The sequence below is a fragment of the Canis lupus genome, chromosome 1 (genome assembly GCF_011100685.1).
Source record: "Canis lupus familiaris isolate Mischka breed German Shepherd chromosome 1, alternate assembly UU_Cfam_GSD_1.0, whole genome shotgun sequence".
NCBI lineage: Eukaryota > Metazoa > Chordata > Mammalia > Carnivora > Canidae > Canis > Canis lupus.
In genome coordinates this window covers 11179571-11196452 of record NC_049222.1, presented here as the reverse complement: position 1 = coordinate 11196452, position 16882 = coordinate 11179571, and the positions used below count along the sequence as shown (strand labels likewise).

The 16882-nt window shown below is 32.3% G+C and overlaps 1 protein-coding gene across 2 annotated transcripts in view; it reads right to left on the bottom strand.

Moving 5' to 3' along the window:
• CDH19 (cadherin 19) overlaps window positions 1-16882 on the bottom strand; it is a 94507-nt gene that overhangs the window by 42646 nt on the left and 34979 nt on the right. Inside the window, exons 4-7 of one of the 2 annotated variants that reach the window (XM_038525832.1) lie at window positions 10719-10829; window positions 9160-9324; window positions 2542-2723; window positions 1751-2004 (exon numbers count right to left, since the gene is read on the bottom strand). In XM_038525832.1, coding sequence (XP_038381760.1) covers window positions 1751-2004; window positions 2542-2723; window positions 9160-9324; window positions 10719-10829 — 712 coding nt within the window. Of the gene's footprint in view, window positions 1-1750; window positions 2005-2541; window positions 2724-9159; window positions 9325-10718; window positions 10839-16882 lie in introns of both variants that reach the window. The other variant, XM_038525831.1, reaches the window with a different exon arrangement.

Genomic DNA, 16882 nt, shown 5'->3' with positions numbered 1-16882 from the left:
ATATGTCTTGCTACGTAGTAGCAAGTGAGTATTAAGGAAGATATATCACACTAAAAGTCAATTGAACTCATTTAGCATTGGATTTCAAACATTTTCTGGATCTTTTGTTCCCCCAAAAAACCATAAAAACAAAAACAGTGGGTGGATACCTACTGAAATGTGTTCAATGGCTATTTTCATCCTAACAAACATATGAAAAGCAGTCTTATATAAAAGGCACCTCCAGGGATACCAGGGTGGCTCAGTGGTTGAATGTATGCCTTTGGCTCAGGGCATGATCCCGGTTCCAGAATCAAGTCCCACACTGGGTTCCTTGCAAGGAGCCTGATTCTCCCTCTGCCTGTGCCTTTGCCTCTCTCTTGTGTCTCTCTCATGAATAAATAAATAAATAAATAAATAAATAAATAAATAAATAAATCTTTTTTAAAAAGGCATCTCCAAATGAAACAATGTCCATAAAAGACATTAAAAGCATTCTTTTGATAGGCACTAAAAAATGTTTACAGTGATTAATTTCAGTATAAAGGGAAAAACTATTAGCTAAAATATTCTTGGTAGAAAATCAAGTAACCACCAATAGTGATACTAAAAAACGCATAACACCTATTAATATTTGGGTGTGGCTCACTTATGTGGCTCATAGATAGGTAATATTTTTACTTGTAGTAAACACACAACTCTAGTAATTTTGTATTATTTTTAAATTATGCTATGTTTATAAGCATCATTTCAAGCATTTATCATCCATCGCCTACTTATACCACTATGATTAGATATTTAAATTGTTTCCAATGTTTCATTATTATAAATGATAGTATAATAAACATCTTAATCTGTAAAGGCATTATTTTAGAATTATGTATTCCTTAGTATTCTCAAAATACATAGGTGACTATATATACTACTTTTAAAAATCTAATTACTGGGTTATAATTATATACATGAAATATGACAAATATACTTATATTTATTACAGAAAGTACTATTACTAAGTGGGAACTATATCTAAATATCAGAAGGCGGTGTTTTATGACTAGGAATTACACTGGGAAAGTGGGAGCATTTCTCTGTTTCAAAAACTTAAAAGAAGCTTCTTTGAATCAAAGCCCCTACAAAATACAAAGCAATAGCCACATCTTAATAAATACATGGAAGTTTGTAAAATTCTCAGAACTGTGAAGCATGGAGAACAGAGGAATAAGGGAAGGTGGTGGAAGGAGACATGTAACAGGTTTTGTTTTCCTGTCTGACCAGGTCTACAGTCAAATACTGAAAAAATATGAAAATATAGCACCTGAAAATAACAGACTAGATTAATAGATGGTAAATATTATTTAATTGCAACACAGAAACTTGTTCCTAACCAAGTGGACTAATTTCATGTTACTATTTTAAGGGGTATCCTGTGAAAGCTTTCTCAATTTTTAAATATTAATTTAGTAGTATTTAAATAGAGCATATTTTGTTCAGATTTGCTTCTGACTTAGCATAATCAATGGTTTCTTTTCCCTCACCCCAATTAATAGAACTGATTTCATTGAATTCTGGTTGGTGACTGACAACTGTACAGCCATAATTGCTTATTTTACCACAACTTTATCAATAGTTAACTGGTTTAAACTGTTGCACCTTTAATAAGTGCCACATAAAGGAATAACAGATTTATCTTTGTTACATTTCTATGACATTTTATTTTCAGGCTAACTTGTAATCACTCATTTATTAATACAAAGCTGCTTTGCACACATACCTGATGGGAGATTTCCTCTGATCTGGATCTGTAGCAGAGACCATGCCTACAAATGATCCATGTGGGCTTTCTTCCAAGATTTCAAATAGGTAATATGGGAGGAGGAAAACAGGAGGCTCATCCTCATCCTCTACCTGGACCCTTACGAAGGTGGTGGAAGCTTCAACATGGTATTCCATAAGGTGCTCAGCAACATGGCGGTTTTTAACATTTGCTCTGATAAGATAGTGGTTCTGGTGCTCAAAATCCACTTTCTACAAAGAAATACAGTGTGCAGAAGAATAAACGGCTTCATTAACCCAAGGTATTATTTAAAAAAAAAAAAAGTTTGGGTTATTAAGTCTTAGTTGCTTTTTAGTTACATTTTGCTTCTCATGTACTTGCTTAGATCCCTCTGATATTATCATTAAGCAGCCGCATAGCAAATCTCTGTGTTTTGTTATTTATATCTATTACAAAATGTTTTGGATTTTAGGATTAAAATTATACTTTTCTGGGCATAAATATCCTATAGGATTGAGTATTAATTTTAAGATCTTTCCAAAAAGCTTGTCCTCTAAAAATCTTTAAAAAATAATTTAAAAAACTACTCTACAAATAATTTGAGACTCTGTAATACCTCTGTCTCATCTCTGAGTTCCTTTGCTCCCTAAACCATAAATCACATTTCAATTCAGTTCTCATTTCAATTACTTAATGAAGCAATAACTAACTGGCTATACAAAATAATTATATGTATTTCTGATTTGATTTTTATCATTCTGTGAAGTAAATATTATAAATATATCTACCTTTTTTAATATAACTATTCCTTCTTGTGTCTCATTATTAGTTATTATGTCAAATGTCTGTGAATCATCTTCAATGCTGTAATCCATTTCTGCATTCTCTCCAATGTCATTATCATATGCCATGATTCTTCCTATTGAAGTCCCAGTGGGTGCAGATTCAGAAACAGTTAGACGGTATAACCCTTTAAAAACAAAATGCAGATACTTCACACAAATAATAAACATAAGGAACTCTCAATTTTAGCACCCTTTTTTGTGGACTATGGGAAAATCCATACCCTCACTTTCTACCAGTTAACTTTTCCCAAATCAATATCTATCTATCTAACATCTATCTATCTATCTATCCATTTATCTATCTATCCTTTCTTTTTGTAATCTGTATTTTGTATTTCCCTAATATCCTACTTGAGCATCTATTAATCTCTCTCAAATATAGCTTAGGAAGTCCTATCACCAGTACATATATTTTCCAAACTTCTATTCATATGTATACTTTGCTGATATTTTTGGATTTATTTTTTTTTATTATATCCTTCAACCATCCCAATTAAATTTGATAAATAGTTTTCAATTTCACTCTGATACCTAAAGTTACTAGTAAATGTAAGTGTGAATTAGAGATGGGAGAGAATAAATAAGTGAGGTGTAAGTGTAATAGTCTGATTTTAGATTCTGAGCCTGAGTGCATTGGCCATAGTGGAAATGAAAAAAAAAAGGGGGGGCGGGATCCACAGGACTTAGTGAATGGATGTAGTAGTTTGAAAACCATGCTGAAATCAGATGACCCCATCCTTTTGGTTACATGAAAACAATGGCACTTATATTTGAAATACATAGATGTAAATAATTAGCTTTGCTTCCTTTATTTTTCAGAAGTAACTTGCATAAAGTTGATAGCCATTTGTAAGTTATTATTTGTGATTTATGTTAAAATGTGGGAAATAATAATATATGTCATTATTCTAAAGAATGAAACTTGGGGGCCCTGGATTGCTCCTTTGGTTAAGCATTTGACTGTGGCTCAGGTCCAGTTCTCAGGGTCCTGGGATCAAGCCCCACATCAGGCTCCTGTCTCAGTAAGGAGTCTGCTTCTCCCTCTCCCTTTGCCCCTTCCCTCAATTATGCCCTCTTTCTCTGTCTGTCTGTCTCTCTCTCTCTCAAATAAATACATCTTTATAACAAAAGAAATGAAACTTTGTAGAATTTAAAAAAGGAACATGTAATAAAATTTTTTTTTAAAGAGACTGATTTTCTTAGAATATAGCAAGTCACTTCACAGATTGCCTTGTGAGATTATCCTCTCTTTTTTTAAAATGGGAGAAATGTCACTTAAAAGTTGCTAATATTTTTACAATCTTCAGGAAGCAACAGCTTAACTGTGCTGCAAAGTGGTTGTGTGATTTTTCCATTGTGGGAAAATGCATACTATAGAAAACAGAATTTCAGGAAGAGGGAAGTGCAAGCCAAAAGGCCACAAAACCAGTGGTTAAAGTTTTCCAGTGACCTAGGTAGATCAATTGCCTGGTGTTGGTTTGTCCATGAAAAAAAGGGTAGAATGCTAGTACATGAGCTCCCAGAAGTAATAGAATAGGACTGGATAATGGCAAATTGTTTAGGACAATGGAGGTTATATTAAGGCCTGTGACTTTTTCTGTGAGTGACATGGTAAGACATTTGAGTGATATAATCTGACCTGCATTTCAGCAAAGTCACTCAAGTTGTGTTGGAAGTAGACCAGAGGAGAACAGAGGTGGAAGCAGAAAGACTAGATGGAAGCCTATGACAATAATGGAGACAAATTAAGAGGGTAGTATGAACTACAGTTGCAAATACAATTGTTGAGAAATAGATTAGGGGTATTTTTAAAAGATAGAACCCACAGTTATCAGCAGAGGACTGAATTTCGGATATGAGAGAAAGAATAGAGGGGAAGGTGACTTCAAAATCTTTAAACAAATAAGTTTTGTTTTTTATTAGGAGAGATTGTGTGTGTTTGTGTGTGTGTGTGTGTGAGAGAGAGAGAGAGAGAGAGAGATCACATGTGCACATGCAGTCACAGAACATTGAAAATCAGAGACTAGCAAGAATTTTGCAAAATTGATCATCAATTCAGTCGGAGTTGGAAATTAGAATTGAAGTAGATTTGGCTCAGTGTAATCAAAGTTGGGTTGTTTAAATTGAATTGAATGGCGAGATTTTGCCTTGAGCAATACAAAGGCTGGATTTGATAGTCTTTGAAATGAGAAAAGCTATGAAAAGAAGAGTTTTAGAGGAGAAGATAGGCATGATCAGAAACTCAAATATATGTCTAGTTTAAATATATATAGCACATAAATGAAGATACTGAGTAGACAGTTGTATATACACACATGTGTAGTTCAGTGCAGGGGTTGGTTTATACTGGAGGTATGTATCTGGGAGAGTCAGCATAGAGGTAGCATTTAAAGTCACGTGGCCAGATGAGAATATCAAGGAGTGAATGAAAAAGGATGAGAAATGATATTCTAAGGCCTGATAGTAGAAATACACAAAGTGATTAAAAAGTGACCACTGAGATAGATGAAAAAGCACATAAGAATGGAGTAATCCCTATCAAATCTTGCTGAAAAATGACACTATATTAGGACTGATAATTTATTGGATTTGATTGCACATAGATTATTGATAGAATTGACTGGATCAGTTTGGCCAAGCAGTGTGGATGAAACTCTACTGGAGTGGTCTCCAGAGAGTTTAAAAGACAGCAAATAAGATAATGAGTTTGACATTTCATATTTTTTAAGGATTTTATTTACTTACTTGAGAGAAAGAGAGAAAGAGCATGCACAAAGGGAGAGGGAGAAGCAGACTCCCTGCTTGCAGGGAACCCAGCACGGGGCTTGAAACCAGTACCCTAAGATCATGACCTGAGCCCAAGGCAGATGCCTAACCAACTGAGCCACCCAAGCACCCCTCAACATTTTAAAAATTCTTTTCTCTAAAGGAAAAGAAAATGAAGCATGATTAGCTAGATACAGAAGTGAATCAATAATGTATTTATTTTGTTTTGTCTTTAAGATGAAAACAATGACAACCACATGTTTGAATGTTAATAGTAATTAACAGGCAGAGTAGATGCCCTTGATTGAGAGGTGAGGGGAGGTTGTACATTTCAGAGGAGATATGTATTAAATATTTAAAATGAGAGGAGGACAATAGGATTAAAATCAGGGAAAATAGTTTAAAGAATAAGGAGGTCAGCATGCTTCTGTTCTGGAACAACAGCCAATACACATATATTCACATGATTATAGTGTGGCATGGAAACAGAGAAAACTATTTTAAAGAGTGAGGTAACTTTATGGTACTAGAATCATGTTCACCACACTCAAATTTGAAAATAGTAATGCTATCATTTTACATGAGGGGTGTGGTTAGCTATAAGAATTTTAGAAACTATTTTAAATATTCTAATTTGTTCAGATATATGTCAATGTATACATACATTGTTATTTATACTTATAGATATTATGTTTATCAATGTTTATGATGTTAAAGTTAAGAAAAATGAGAAGAAATAAGGATGGCAGCAGAAACTTCAAGGGCATTTTTGTCTCAACAAACATTCTTTGGGCGTACTGCCTTCCAGATTCTTCAGCTTATTATTTCACCTTCATCTGAATAAAACATAGACTAGATTTATTCAATATATTTTTCTGTATTTATTATATGGCAGTCATTTCATAAAGTCCTGAGTATTTCAGATTACATTACACATCACCTTCCTGTCTTTAGGACACACACTTTGTAGAGATAGTCATATACACGATGCATTTATAACGTGGAGATGAAGGTCACAAACTGCTGCCTTATTACCTAAATTCCATCCAAAGAGGAGCTGTTTCATTGACTTATAAAGAAATCAGGAGCGGTGACTCAAATGATACAAAGCTGCAATGATGTAGGATAAATAAGTTTAAAAATCCAGTGTACAGCTTGGTGACTATAGTTGATACTACTGTATTATATAATGGGGATTTTCTGAGAGAACATCTCAGGTGCTCTCACCACACACCCCCACACAACGTAACAATGTGAGGAGATGGATATGTTAATTAGCTTGTCTAGTAATGATTTCACTATGTATATGATATCAAAACTTCATATTGCATACCTTAAATCTATATGATTTTTATTTTTAAAAATGGCCACATTAAACTGAAAAATTTTAAATTTGACAACAGTCCAGAAATACATCCAGATTTATAATTTTTTTGAAAAGTCAGAAGATCTAATAACTCTGGGCTTTGCACAAATTAGCTGAACTGCATCATGTCTGCATCACTTAGGGGGACGTGTGTGTGTGTGTGTGTGTATGTCAGTGCGTGATCTACTTTTCTCTTTGATACTTGCTTATATATTCCACCTATCATGATAATTGCTCATGATTTCTAGAATTGCTTGTAAATGCATTTCTGTTGCTAAGAAAGAATCCCCTGGGGTGAGGGGAATCTCCTAAGAAAAAAATAATTTCTCCCAGACTTTCACAAGAAACTCCTTCTGAAACACAACACGTGATTTAACTTGTACTTATTACTTATCAGAGCAATTGGGGCCTATTCATGCAACAAAAGTACAATATATCCACACATATATGGTCAGTTAATTTATGTCAAAGGAGCCAAAAATATGCAATAGGTAATGTCAGTCTCTTTAATAAATGCTATTGGGAAAATTTGACAACCAAATGAAAAAGAATGCAACAGGACACTATCTTACACCATACACAAAAATTAACTCAAAATGGATTAAAGACTTGAACTAAGACCTGAAACCATAAAACTTTTAGAAGAAAACATAGGCAGTAAGCTCCCTGACCTAGGTCTTGGTTATGATTTTTTTATATCTAATATCAAAAACAAAAACAACAATAGAAAAATTGAGTGTACTATATCAAACTAAAAGCTTCTGCACAGCAAAGGAAACCATCAAAATGATGAAAAGAGAATTTACTGATGAGAGGAAATATGTGTAAATTATATATCTGATAAGATATTAACATCCAAAATATATAGGAACTCATACAACTCATTATCTAATAATAATAATAATAATAATAATAATATTAAAAATGGACACAAGACCTGAACAGACATTTTTCCAAAGAAGGCATACAGATGGTTAACAGATCTATGAAACAATGCTCTATATCATTAATCATCAGGGAAATGCAAATCAAAACCATAATGAAATATTACCTCACATCTGTTAGAATGGCTATTATTTAAAAGACCAGAAATAAGAAGTGATGGTGTGGATGTGGAGAAAAGGGAACCCTCGTACATGGTTAGTGGGAATAAATTTGTGTACCCATCGTAGAAAACAGTATGGTAGTTTTTCGAAAAATTAAACATAGAACTACCTTATGATCTAACAATTCCATTCCTGGGTATCCATCCAAAAAAGTGAAAACACTAGAAAAGGTATCTGCACTATCATGCTCATTGCATTATTATTCACAATAGTCAAAATACGGAAACAAACTAAATACCCATCAATGGATGCATGGATAAAGAAATTATCATACACACATATACACACATGCACACACACAGAGGAATATTACTTATTCATAAAGAAGAATGATATCTTGTCATTTGCAACAACATAATAGACCTCAAGGGCATTATACTAAGTGAAATAAGTCAGAGGAAGACAAAGACCATATGATCTCTCTTATATATGAAAGATTGTGTGTGTGTGTGTGTATATATTCATATGCGTAAATCATAGGTGAATATAGAAATAGGTGAATTGTTTTTATTTGTTCTTAGTTTTAAAATATCAAACAAAATTAAAATTAAAAAATAAAATAGTATCACTTGAGATAATTACTCACAGTAGACAAAACAATAAATCCCCCAAAATATCTGTGTTCTAATACCTCAGAACCTGTGAATATATAACATAAAGTGAAAAAAGGTAATTAATGTTGCAGGTAGAATTCATATTGCTAATCTGCTGACCTTGAGATATGGAGATTGTCTTGGTTTATCCAAGTGGGCCTGATCTAATCACATCAGTCCTTAAAGTGAAGAAGAGGCAAAAGTGCAGGTCAGAGAGATGACAGTGTGTGTAGGATGTAACACCTTTTGCTGTGTTTGAGGTGCATGAGTTTATACAAGAATCAGAAAGATGCCTTAAGGAGCTAACAGTGTCCTTCAGCTGACAGCCATCAAGGAAACAGTGACCTTAATCCTACAAACATAAAAAACTGAATTTTGTCATCAACCAAATCCAAAGAAATGGATTCTCCCCTGGATCCTTGGAACACAGCCCTGCAGACACCTTGAATTTAATATGGTGACACCTACAACAGGTTTCATTAAGGTAATAATTTAAGACATGAAATTTGCGGAAATTGTTATAGAAGCAATTTAAAAAGCCACATTAGTTTTTTATTTATATTTGTTTCTTCACACTAATAAAAATAATCACATATAGAATAATTGACAAATTTATTTTATACAATTCTAGTGCTGTTGTAGTGCTTTAGATGCAAAACCCTACTATCTGCATATATTTAACGTAAGTATAATTATGTTTTAATGAGAATTTAAGATGTTTTCAACTTACTTTCCTTAAATATAGGTTTATTGTCGTTAACATCAGAAAGTTTAATTAATACACTTGTTGTTCCAGACAGAGCTCCAGGCAGACCAATCATATCTTTGGCTTGAATAATTACCCAATACTCATCTTGCAGTTCTCTATCCATTTTAGAAGATATTCTTATAACTCCTTTAAAAATGTAATAAAACATAATTTATTATTTCATATTAATCATGGTATTCTCATAGTTAATTTCTTAAGAATTCAATCATACAATAATTCTTTTGACACATTTTAAGTCACTACAATATGCTAGACACTGTCTTGGAGAAAATAATAATAATATTAATTAACAATAATAATAACAACAATAAATGCCAACTCTGTCTAGAGTTTAAAGTAATCATCAGAATACTAAAAACACCAGTAAACCCTTAAGAAAATAAGTATGTTAATATAATCTGCAGGTAGAAAAGAAGAATATCTTATTTTTACCTCAAATTATTTTCTGCTATCTTCCCTAACATAATATTCATGTGCTACAATTAGCTTCTCCCTTTTTTAAACTTCTCCCTTAAATTTGAAGAAAGTTAATTATAAGTAAATGTGTAAATTGCAAAACCAAATTTATGCAAAAAATATTGTGCACCTGTGATGTTAAAGTCTATTTTAAGTCATGATATATAAAGAAGGGTTTGTTTTTGACCAACAGTTATTCATAATCTACCAATAGAGATAAATATGTACACAGATTTTCAAACTCAAGATGGATCATAATAAATATCAACTTTCTACAAAACTAGTGAAAAAGTAATTAATTACCACTGAAAAAAATAAAACTAGGAGAAATTTAAGGTGGTGCATAGGACAGAGGATGTTGGCCTAAAAATTTGGGGAACACTAACACAAAGAAAGAGAATGGCCAGTCCTCAACTGTGTCTGGGAAAAGTGTTCATTAAAAGACTGTGAGATCTGTAAAATCACAAAAGGATAAATTGGACCATATTGTGATGGTATTTTAATTGTGGACTAAAGTGATTTACAAGTATAATCTGTTATATAAATCACTATAGAATACAGTGAATATATTAAACAGACACTGCTAATATCTCCCTATGTTTGACTCCAGAGGGAAATGGGTGTTGACTCCATAGAGAATTGGGTATCTCCTGTGGTTTTAGTTTAGTTTGCATTCTCCTGATTACTCCTGAGGTTAATCATTTTTATTAATCTTGTAGGCTTTTTGTATACCAAATTTTTGGCCAATTGTTTTAAATGTCTTTTAGTATGTTTTTAAATTGTTTTTTTTTTCTTTTTCCAATTGATTTGTCATACTCTTTACATATGTTTTATATCATATAGACAGATTTTTTCTAGTGGTGTAGATTTGGAAAATTCAATCTCTGAAAGTTAGAAAAATCAGCTAAAGCCTAAAAGGATTTAAATGTTTAAAAGTACAGCCCATTTATTTTTTGAAACATCAGGTGTACTGTACAACATGTTTATATACAGATTAATTTTTGCTCTGACATTTGCCTATGTAGAATCCTGTTGAATGGCACTTTTTTTTCATTCAGAAATACCTGTTGTTGGTTCAATGGAGAAATATGGTTGGCCTTGTAGTAAACTGTACAGGAGACGAGCATTATTACCACTGGCGGGATCATCAGCATCAGTTGCTGTCACCTGGATGACTAATGTTCCTCAAGAAAATATAAATAGTAACAAGAAATTAAGACTATGATATTATTGAACAGCGTGGTATTATTGAACAACACAGTTCTATATAGCATTCTCTTTTAAGCAAGCAAGTGGATGATATGCAATGAAAGAGGAGCCCTCCTTGTTCAGATTTATAAAACGAATATTATCCTATATAAACAAGAGAATATAGCCTCATGCAAAATAGCCCTAATTCCTATAGGCAATGTAGAATTTTAAACATGTAGATCTATGCTGTAATGAAATGTAACTATTAAATGATCCATTATAATGTATAATTCAGGGTCTTTCAAAGGTGTTGGCATTAGCGGAAGAATCAAAAGAGAATTGGAAGCAGTTTACTTTAAAAATTATATTGTGACCTATAACTAAAAAAAAGTCACAGAATGTTGATAAAATATTAATAAAAATCATTGAAATGTGCTTGAATTAGTATCAAGTTGAGGATGGGCATAATTATCTTCCCTGTTTAATTCCCTTCAATAAAATACTGATTTACTTTGAAAAATTCTTTTTTTATTAAGTACAAAACAAAATCTACTAGATATGACCTAAAGTGTTCTCAATAACAATCAATAAAACATAAGGTATTTGTACATTTAAACTTCATTCTTAACCATATTTCTTTAAAAGCATTTAGCTTTTAAATCATCTTCATGTAAACGTGGAATAGCATTATAGATCTTGTTGGAAATCCGTATTTACTGAAACATCATGGTTCTGTGTCAATAAGGATGGCAACATGAACATCAGAGTCAAGTAGCCTATGTGATTTTCTTTACAACTAGCATCATTAATATTTTCAATACAATCTAACTTTATAAGCGGAGACACTCAAAAAGGAAGCCCTTCTTTTCCTGCGTAATAAAATTGTTAACTTTTACTGTGGCTCTCAAATGTATGTTCTATTTGTTTTTTTGTCTTAGTATTTTGTTAGTTACTTAACACTTGTATACTGTATAACCACTCAAGATGTATTCACCTTAGTTTCAAGTGTTTTACCATACATTCCTTCCATTTGTGATAACATGGATGGAGCCTAAGGGCATTATGCTAAACAGAGATAGACAAAGATATCACTTATATATGGAATCTAGAAAAGATGAGCCCGTAGAAACAGAGGGTAAACTGCTGGTTAACAGGGGCTGGAGGTAAGAGAATTCAGTCAATGTTGATCAAAGCCTAGAAACTTGCAATTAGAAAATGAATAAGTTCTGGAGAGCTAATGCACAGTATGGCAATTATGGTCAACAATATTATATTGTATATTTCAAAGCTGCTAAGGGATTTGATCTTAAATACTCCCCCCTCCACAAAAGATATATGATGTGATGACAATGCTAGCTAATGCCAAGGTACATTACATATTGTAATGTATAACACGATGTTATATGTAAATTATATCTCAATATAATAATAAATCAATAAAGAATCAACAAATAATAAATAGCATTTCTGTAGCAATTGTAGAGTCATTCTGAGGAAAGGATTCTTAGAGACCATCAATTCAATCAGTTTCTATTGGGCAAGAATTGTTCTTTTAACTACTCTCTTTGTACACATCCATTTACTTTTTGTATATTTCCTCTCTATGTCTCCATTTCACTTCTTTCTATAGGAGTGCATTTCTAGATTCCAGAACTACACTACCTGTATCTAGTTTCAGAAGCAATACTAAAAATCATTATATGATTAGTTGTTGATCAAAAGAAATTCTTAGTATTAAGACTTTAGACCTCCTTACCTAGTACTATACAAATTAGTACCAGGAAGATCATGAAAATACACTGACTCACAGATCACCCTGCACTTCATTTATAGAAAAACAAGTTACAAAGTCGGGTTTTTTTTTTCCCATTTTTTTCAAGGATATTTTTAATTGATGCTTTATTTACTTCTAAGCAGAATATACCTCTTCAATGTTCTAACGTGTCACTCCCTTGCTCTCTACTAAATGGAAAACCTAATGTAATATATTAATGAGTCACATAAAATAATTTCTCTGTGTGGAAAATCCAAAAAGTCAAACTCTTAAGAAATTAAGTGGATAAAACAATATTATATTACAAATATTCACAATAAGTTTCTAATGTGAATTTGTTAAGTTAAATTTCTGGGAAATATTTATTATTTTCCCTTGTGAGATTTATGACTGTTTTAAATCGAAAGTAGAATTGAGATAATTCTACAGTGTTTTAATGGCAGCCAATTGTTAATGGACATTCATTAACTGTTAGTGATTTACTCCTTATATTTGTGTGTGTATGTGTGTAAGAGAGAGCATTTACACATGTCTATCCTATTATAAAGTTACCATGAAAGAAATATAAAATAAATTAAGATGATAAAAATATGCAACAGAATTTTAAAAAATTACGTATAGTTTTGCTTTTAATTCTTACTTATGGTTTGTAAATTATTGGTTGTAAAACTCAGAACTTAGCAATGTTCACTTCTTATATCCCTCTAATTATCTGACTTTGTTTTATTTTATTTAGCTTTTTCTTGTTTTTTAATTGACATCACAATTCATTAAATATAGGTTAAGCAACTTTAAATCCTTTTAGATATTTTCTAAAGGCTTTTCTAAAACAAAAAATCAAAAGACATAAGTAAACCTACATATTTTCCTCTTCAGTAACTTAAATACTACACAAATCTTTAAGAAACAGTCAAGTAACATAAACTGTAACAATAAACATCAGAGTAGTCAAGAATTACAAAACCCTTTGATATGATTTGTTTTATGTTTTCCATTTATGTTTTCCTTGTCATTTGTAAAAAAAATAAAAATCCACCTGTACATTCACTTGCAGTTGGGAACTGGCTATATATATACACAAAAGTGAAACAATCACTATAGGACCAATAATGTGTCCTTCAATGAAAAAAATAATTGTTCCACAGTCCCCTTCCCCCCTTATCCTATTACCAGTTAAATAGGTAAAGGGACACTTCATGGTTGAAAGAAACAAATGTTTGATTTCTACTCATTGTCATTCAAACATAAGTAACCCTTCCGTCATTTATCAGTAATCCCAGAGCTGCATTACTCATCTTTGAATCAAAATGAATGGCACAGGGAGGGTCTTTTCAAGCACCTTTCTAGGCTTACATAATCACTGCTTTTATGACATGATCTTTGTTTACTGTAAGAATCACTCTGAACAGTTTTATGGGAACTGTGGCTCCAGTCTCCTGGTCATCCCAGTCCCTAACAACACCCATCCATCATTATAAATTGAAGCTGATTCTAAAATATAGTGAATATTATCCTACACAAGAACATAATTAATACAGGCTAAGGTCAAACATACTTATTGAAATATTTTAAAATGTTTATTTTCATAGGAGAAAGCATTTAGAATTTTTGATTACTAAAATTTAAGGATCTTTTAAACGTAGAAAATGAACAAATATAATTTGTAACATTAATGGCTTAAAAAAGAAGAATAAAAAATTGTCATTAGATATATAAAACACATCTGAAAATATTCCATTTCTACTTGCAGTGAAAACTCAGAAAATTAGGGGGGAAAAGGCAGCTTTCTAAATCTGATAAAGGGCATTTTTAAACTTTGACAGCAATCATATTTAATTGTGAAGAGTTAGAACTTTTCCTTCTGAAGTAGTTAAAAAGTAAGAAGTTTATTACCACTGCTAATTTTTAAAGCATTGTATTGTACTTCCTAGAAAATGCAGTGAGGCAATGCCATGTATACCAAAATGAATGATTAAAGATTATGATGATGATAGACCAATGATACATATGTAATGGATGGATGGGTAGGTAGGTAGGTAGGTAGGTAGGTACATAAATATTGAAAACACTTTTAAAATTACAATAATTATTCAAAGGCAACAGTGTTTTTGTCAGAAAATCAAGAAGAATATACCTATAAGTTTTACCGGATAATTAGATTAGCAAGGTCCTAAGAAAAAAGATACACAAAAATCCATCGTTGTATATACCAGAAACATATATTTATAAATTATTTTAATTAAATGCATAATATATAACAAAAATACCCAAGTATATCTAAACAAAAATTATTAAAGACTTCTACAAAGAAACCAAATGGAAATTAATGATCAAAATGGATAAAAATACTGGGTTTATGAATTAGAGGACTACATCAGCATATATCAACAAATAGATCCATGATATAAATGCTATCCTAATAAAATCCTAGCAGGTTGTATTACTGGATAAATTAAAAAGATGATTATGAAATATGTATGGAAATGCAAAGGACCACGTATGGCCAAGATAATTTTGATGAACAATATCTGAAGGACTTGCACTAACGAGATAGCAAGTTTATGACACAACCACAGCAATAGACAATATAGCATTAGTCCCTGTAACAACAAAAGATAAAACTGACTAGAGATTCAAAAACAAAATCATACATATATGGAGAGCTCGTTCTTGCAATGGTGGCACAGTTGGGCATTGGAGAGTAGTTTCAATAAAAGCTGCAGGGTCAAATGGATATCTCCATCCATCTACACATTCATCTATCAGTTATTTCTCTTTTGATGTAGAATTTGGCACATGCTTGACACCATTCACAAAAATTGGTAGAAAATAAATTGTAGATATAAATTTGAAAGATACACAATAAAAATATAACAGAATAATGAAAATTCCATAAAATAGGAATTTTTTTGTATAACATCAGGGAGAAAAGAAAACAAAAGCCAACATTTATCAGGATTGAGTGACTGATAACCTGATATTTGTCCAATATCCAAATCCCTGTTTTTGTTTATTAGACATACTCATTTGTCAGCCTAGATGGGTTGCTCTTACACTATTGAAATGGCATTTAGTAGAAAATTACCTTTCATGGTGCATTCCTCAACCAATGTATGAAGCATTGTACATGCTTCACATATGAACCAGCCTGTTTAGCCTCTTCATTTGTTTCATGAACACCTTATTGTGCTCTCACTAAAGCTGACAAAGTTGGTTTAACTACGTTAGTGGATCAGAAATTAAAGTTTCTTTAAACTATGCTACTAATAAAGTTATTTCTAAAGGACAAATGACATATATGTACATTAAAGAAAAATGCTTCATATAGATTATTTTAACATTAAATCTATCACCAGACAGATATTTTTCACATGTATTTGCATTATTTAATCAGCTTCTTAGTTTAATTCTGTTTTTATGAACAGTGCCCTGGTTTATCATTAGCCCTCTTTCAATTTTAATCATGCCTTAAAAGGAGACATTTTACTCAATGCCCATATGTCTCATACACTATTTCTCACACCCCATGGAACTAGATGTCCCCCAAGTTTATTCTGGCTTATTATAATGCATCTACTAATAATGTTTTAAAAAATAAAAAATCAGGGCCAACTGCTTTCCATACAAAATGCCAGAAAAGAAATAGGATTAAACATGGCTGTCCTGAGTAAAACTGGAGATCTTATCACTGTTAGTTCACAAAATCTTCCATATCTTCTTAGCTATAATCTGGATCTGGCCCCTCACAAGGAGAATAGGAGAAAACCAAAGAAAGAGGCAGTTTACTCTAGATTGGTAGATGGTAGCTGTATTGAGCAAGAGAACTGATTTTTGAGACTTGTTCTGGGTGGCTGTAAGATGACTAACTTTCAGGCTCTGTCCACTAAGCCTTGAAAGTTATAGAGACCTTAATTAAGCTTCAGTCATATATACCATCCAAATAGCCTCAACACCACATTTCTATCTCAAGTCTGGGTGCTTGTGGCAGCTTCTGGGAGAGAAGAACACTAGTGGAATCCACATTCCAAGGACGGGAGGGGGGGTAGGATACGCCAGACCAGGACCCAAATCTTCTCCTTTCTTGTAATTGTATATGTATTCTATTCCAGGGATATTCTGCTTCAACAGGTTCAGTTGCAGCAGCACAATGGGATTCCAGTGAGGAGTGAATAGTTTCCATTCACCTAGAGGTGTGAAGTGACTCACTCATCCTGGTGGGACATCTCATTGCAAAGTCTAGTAAATAACTCTTTTCCCAGGCAT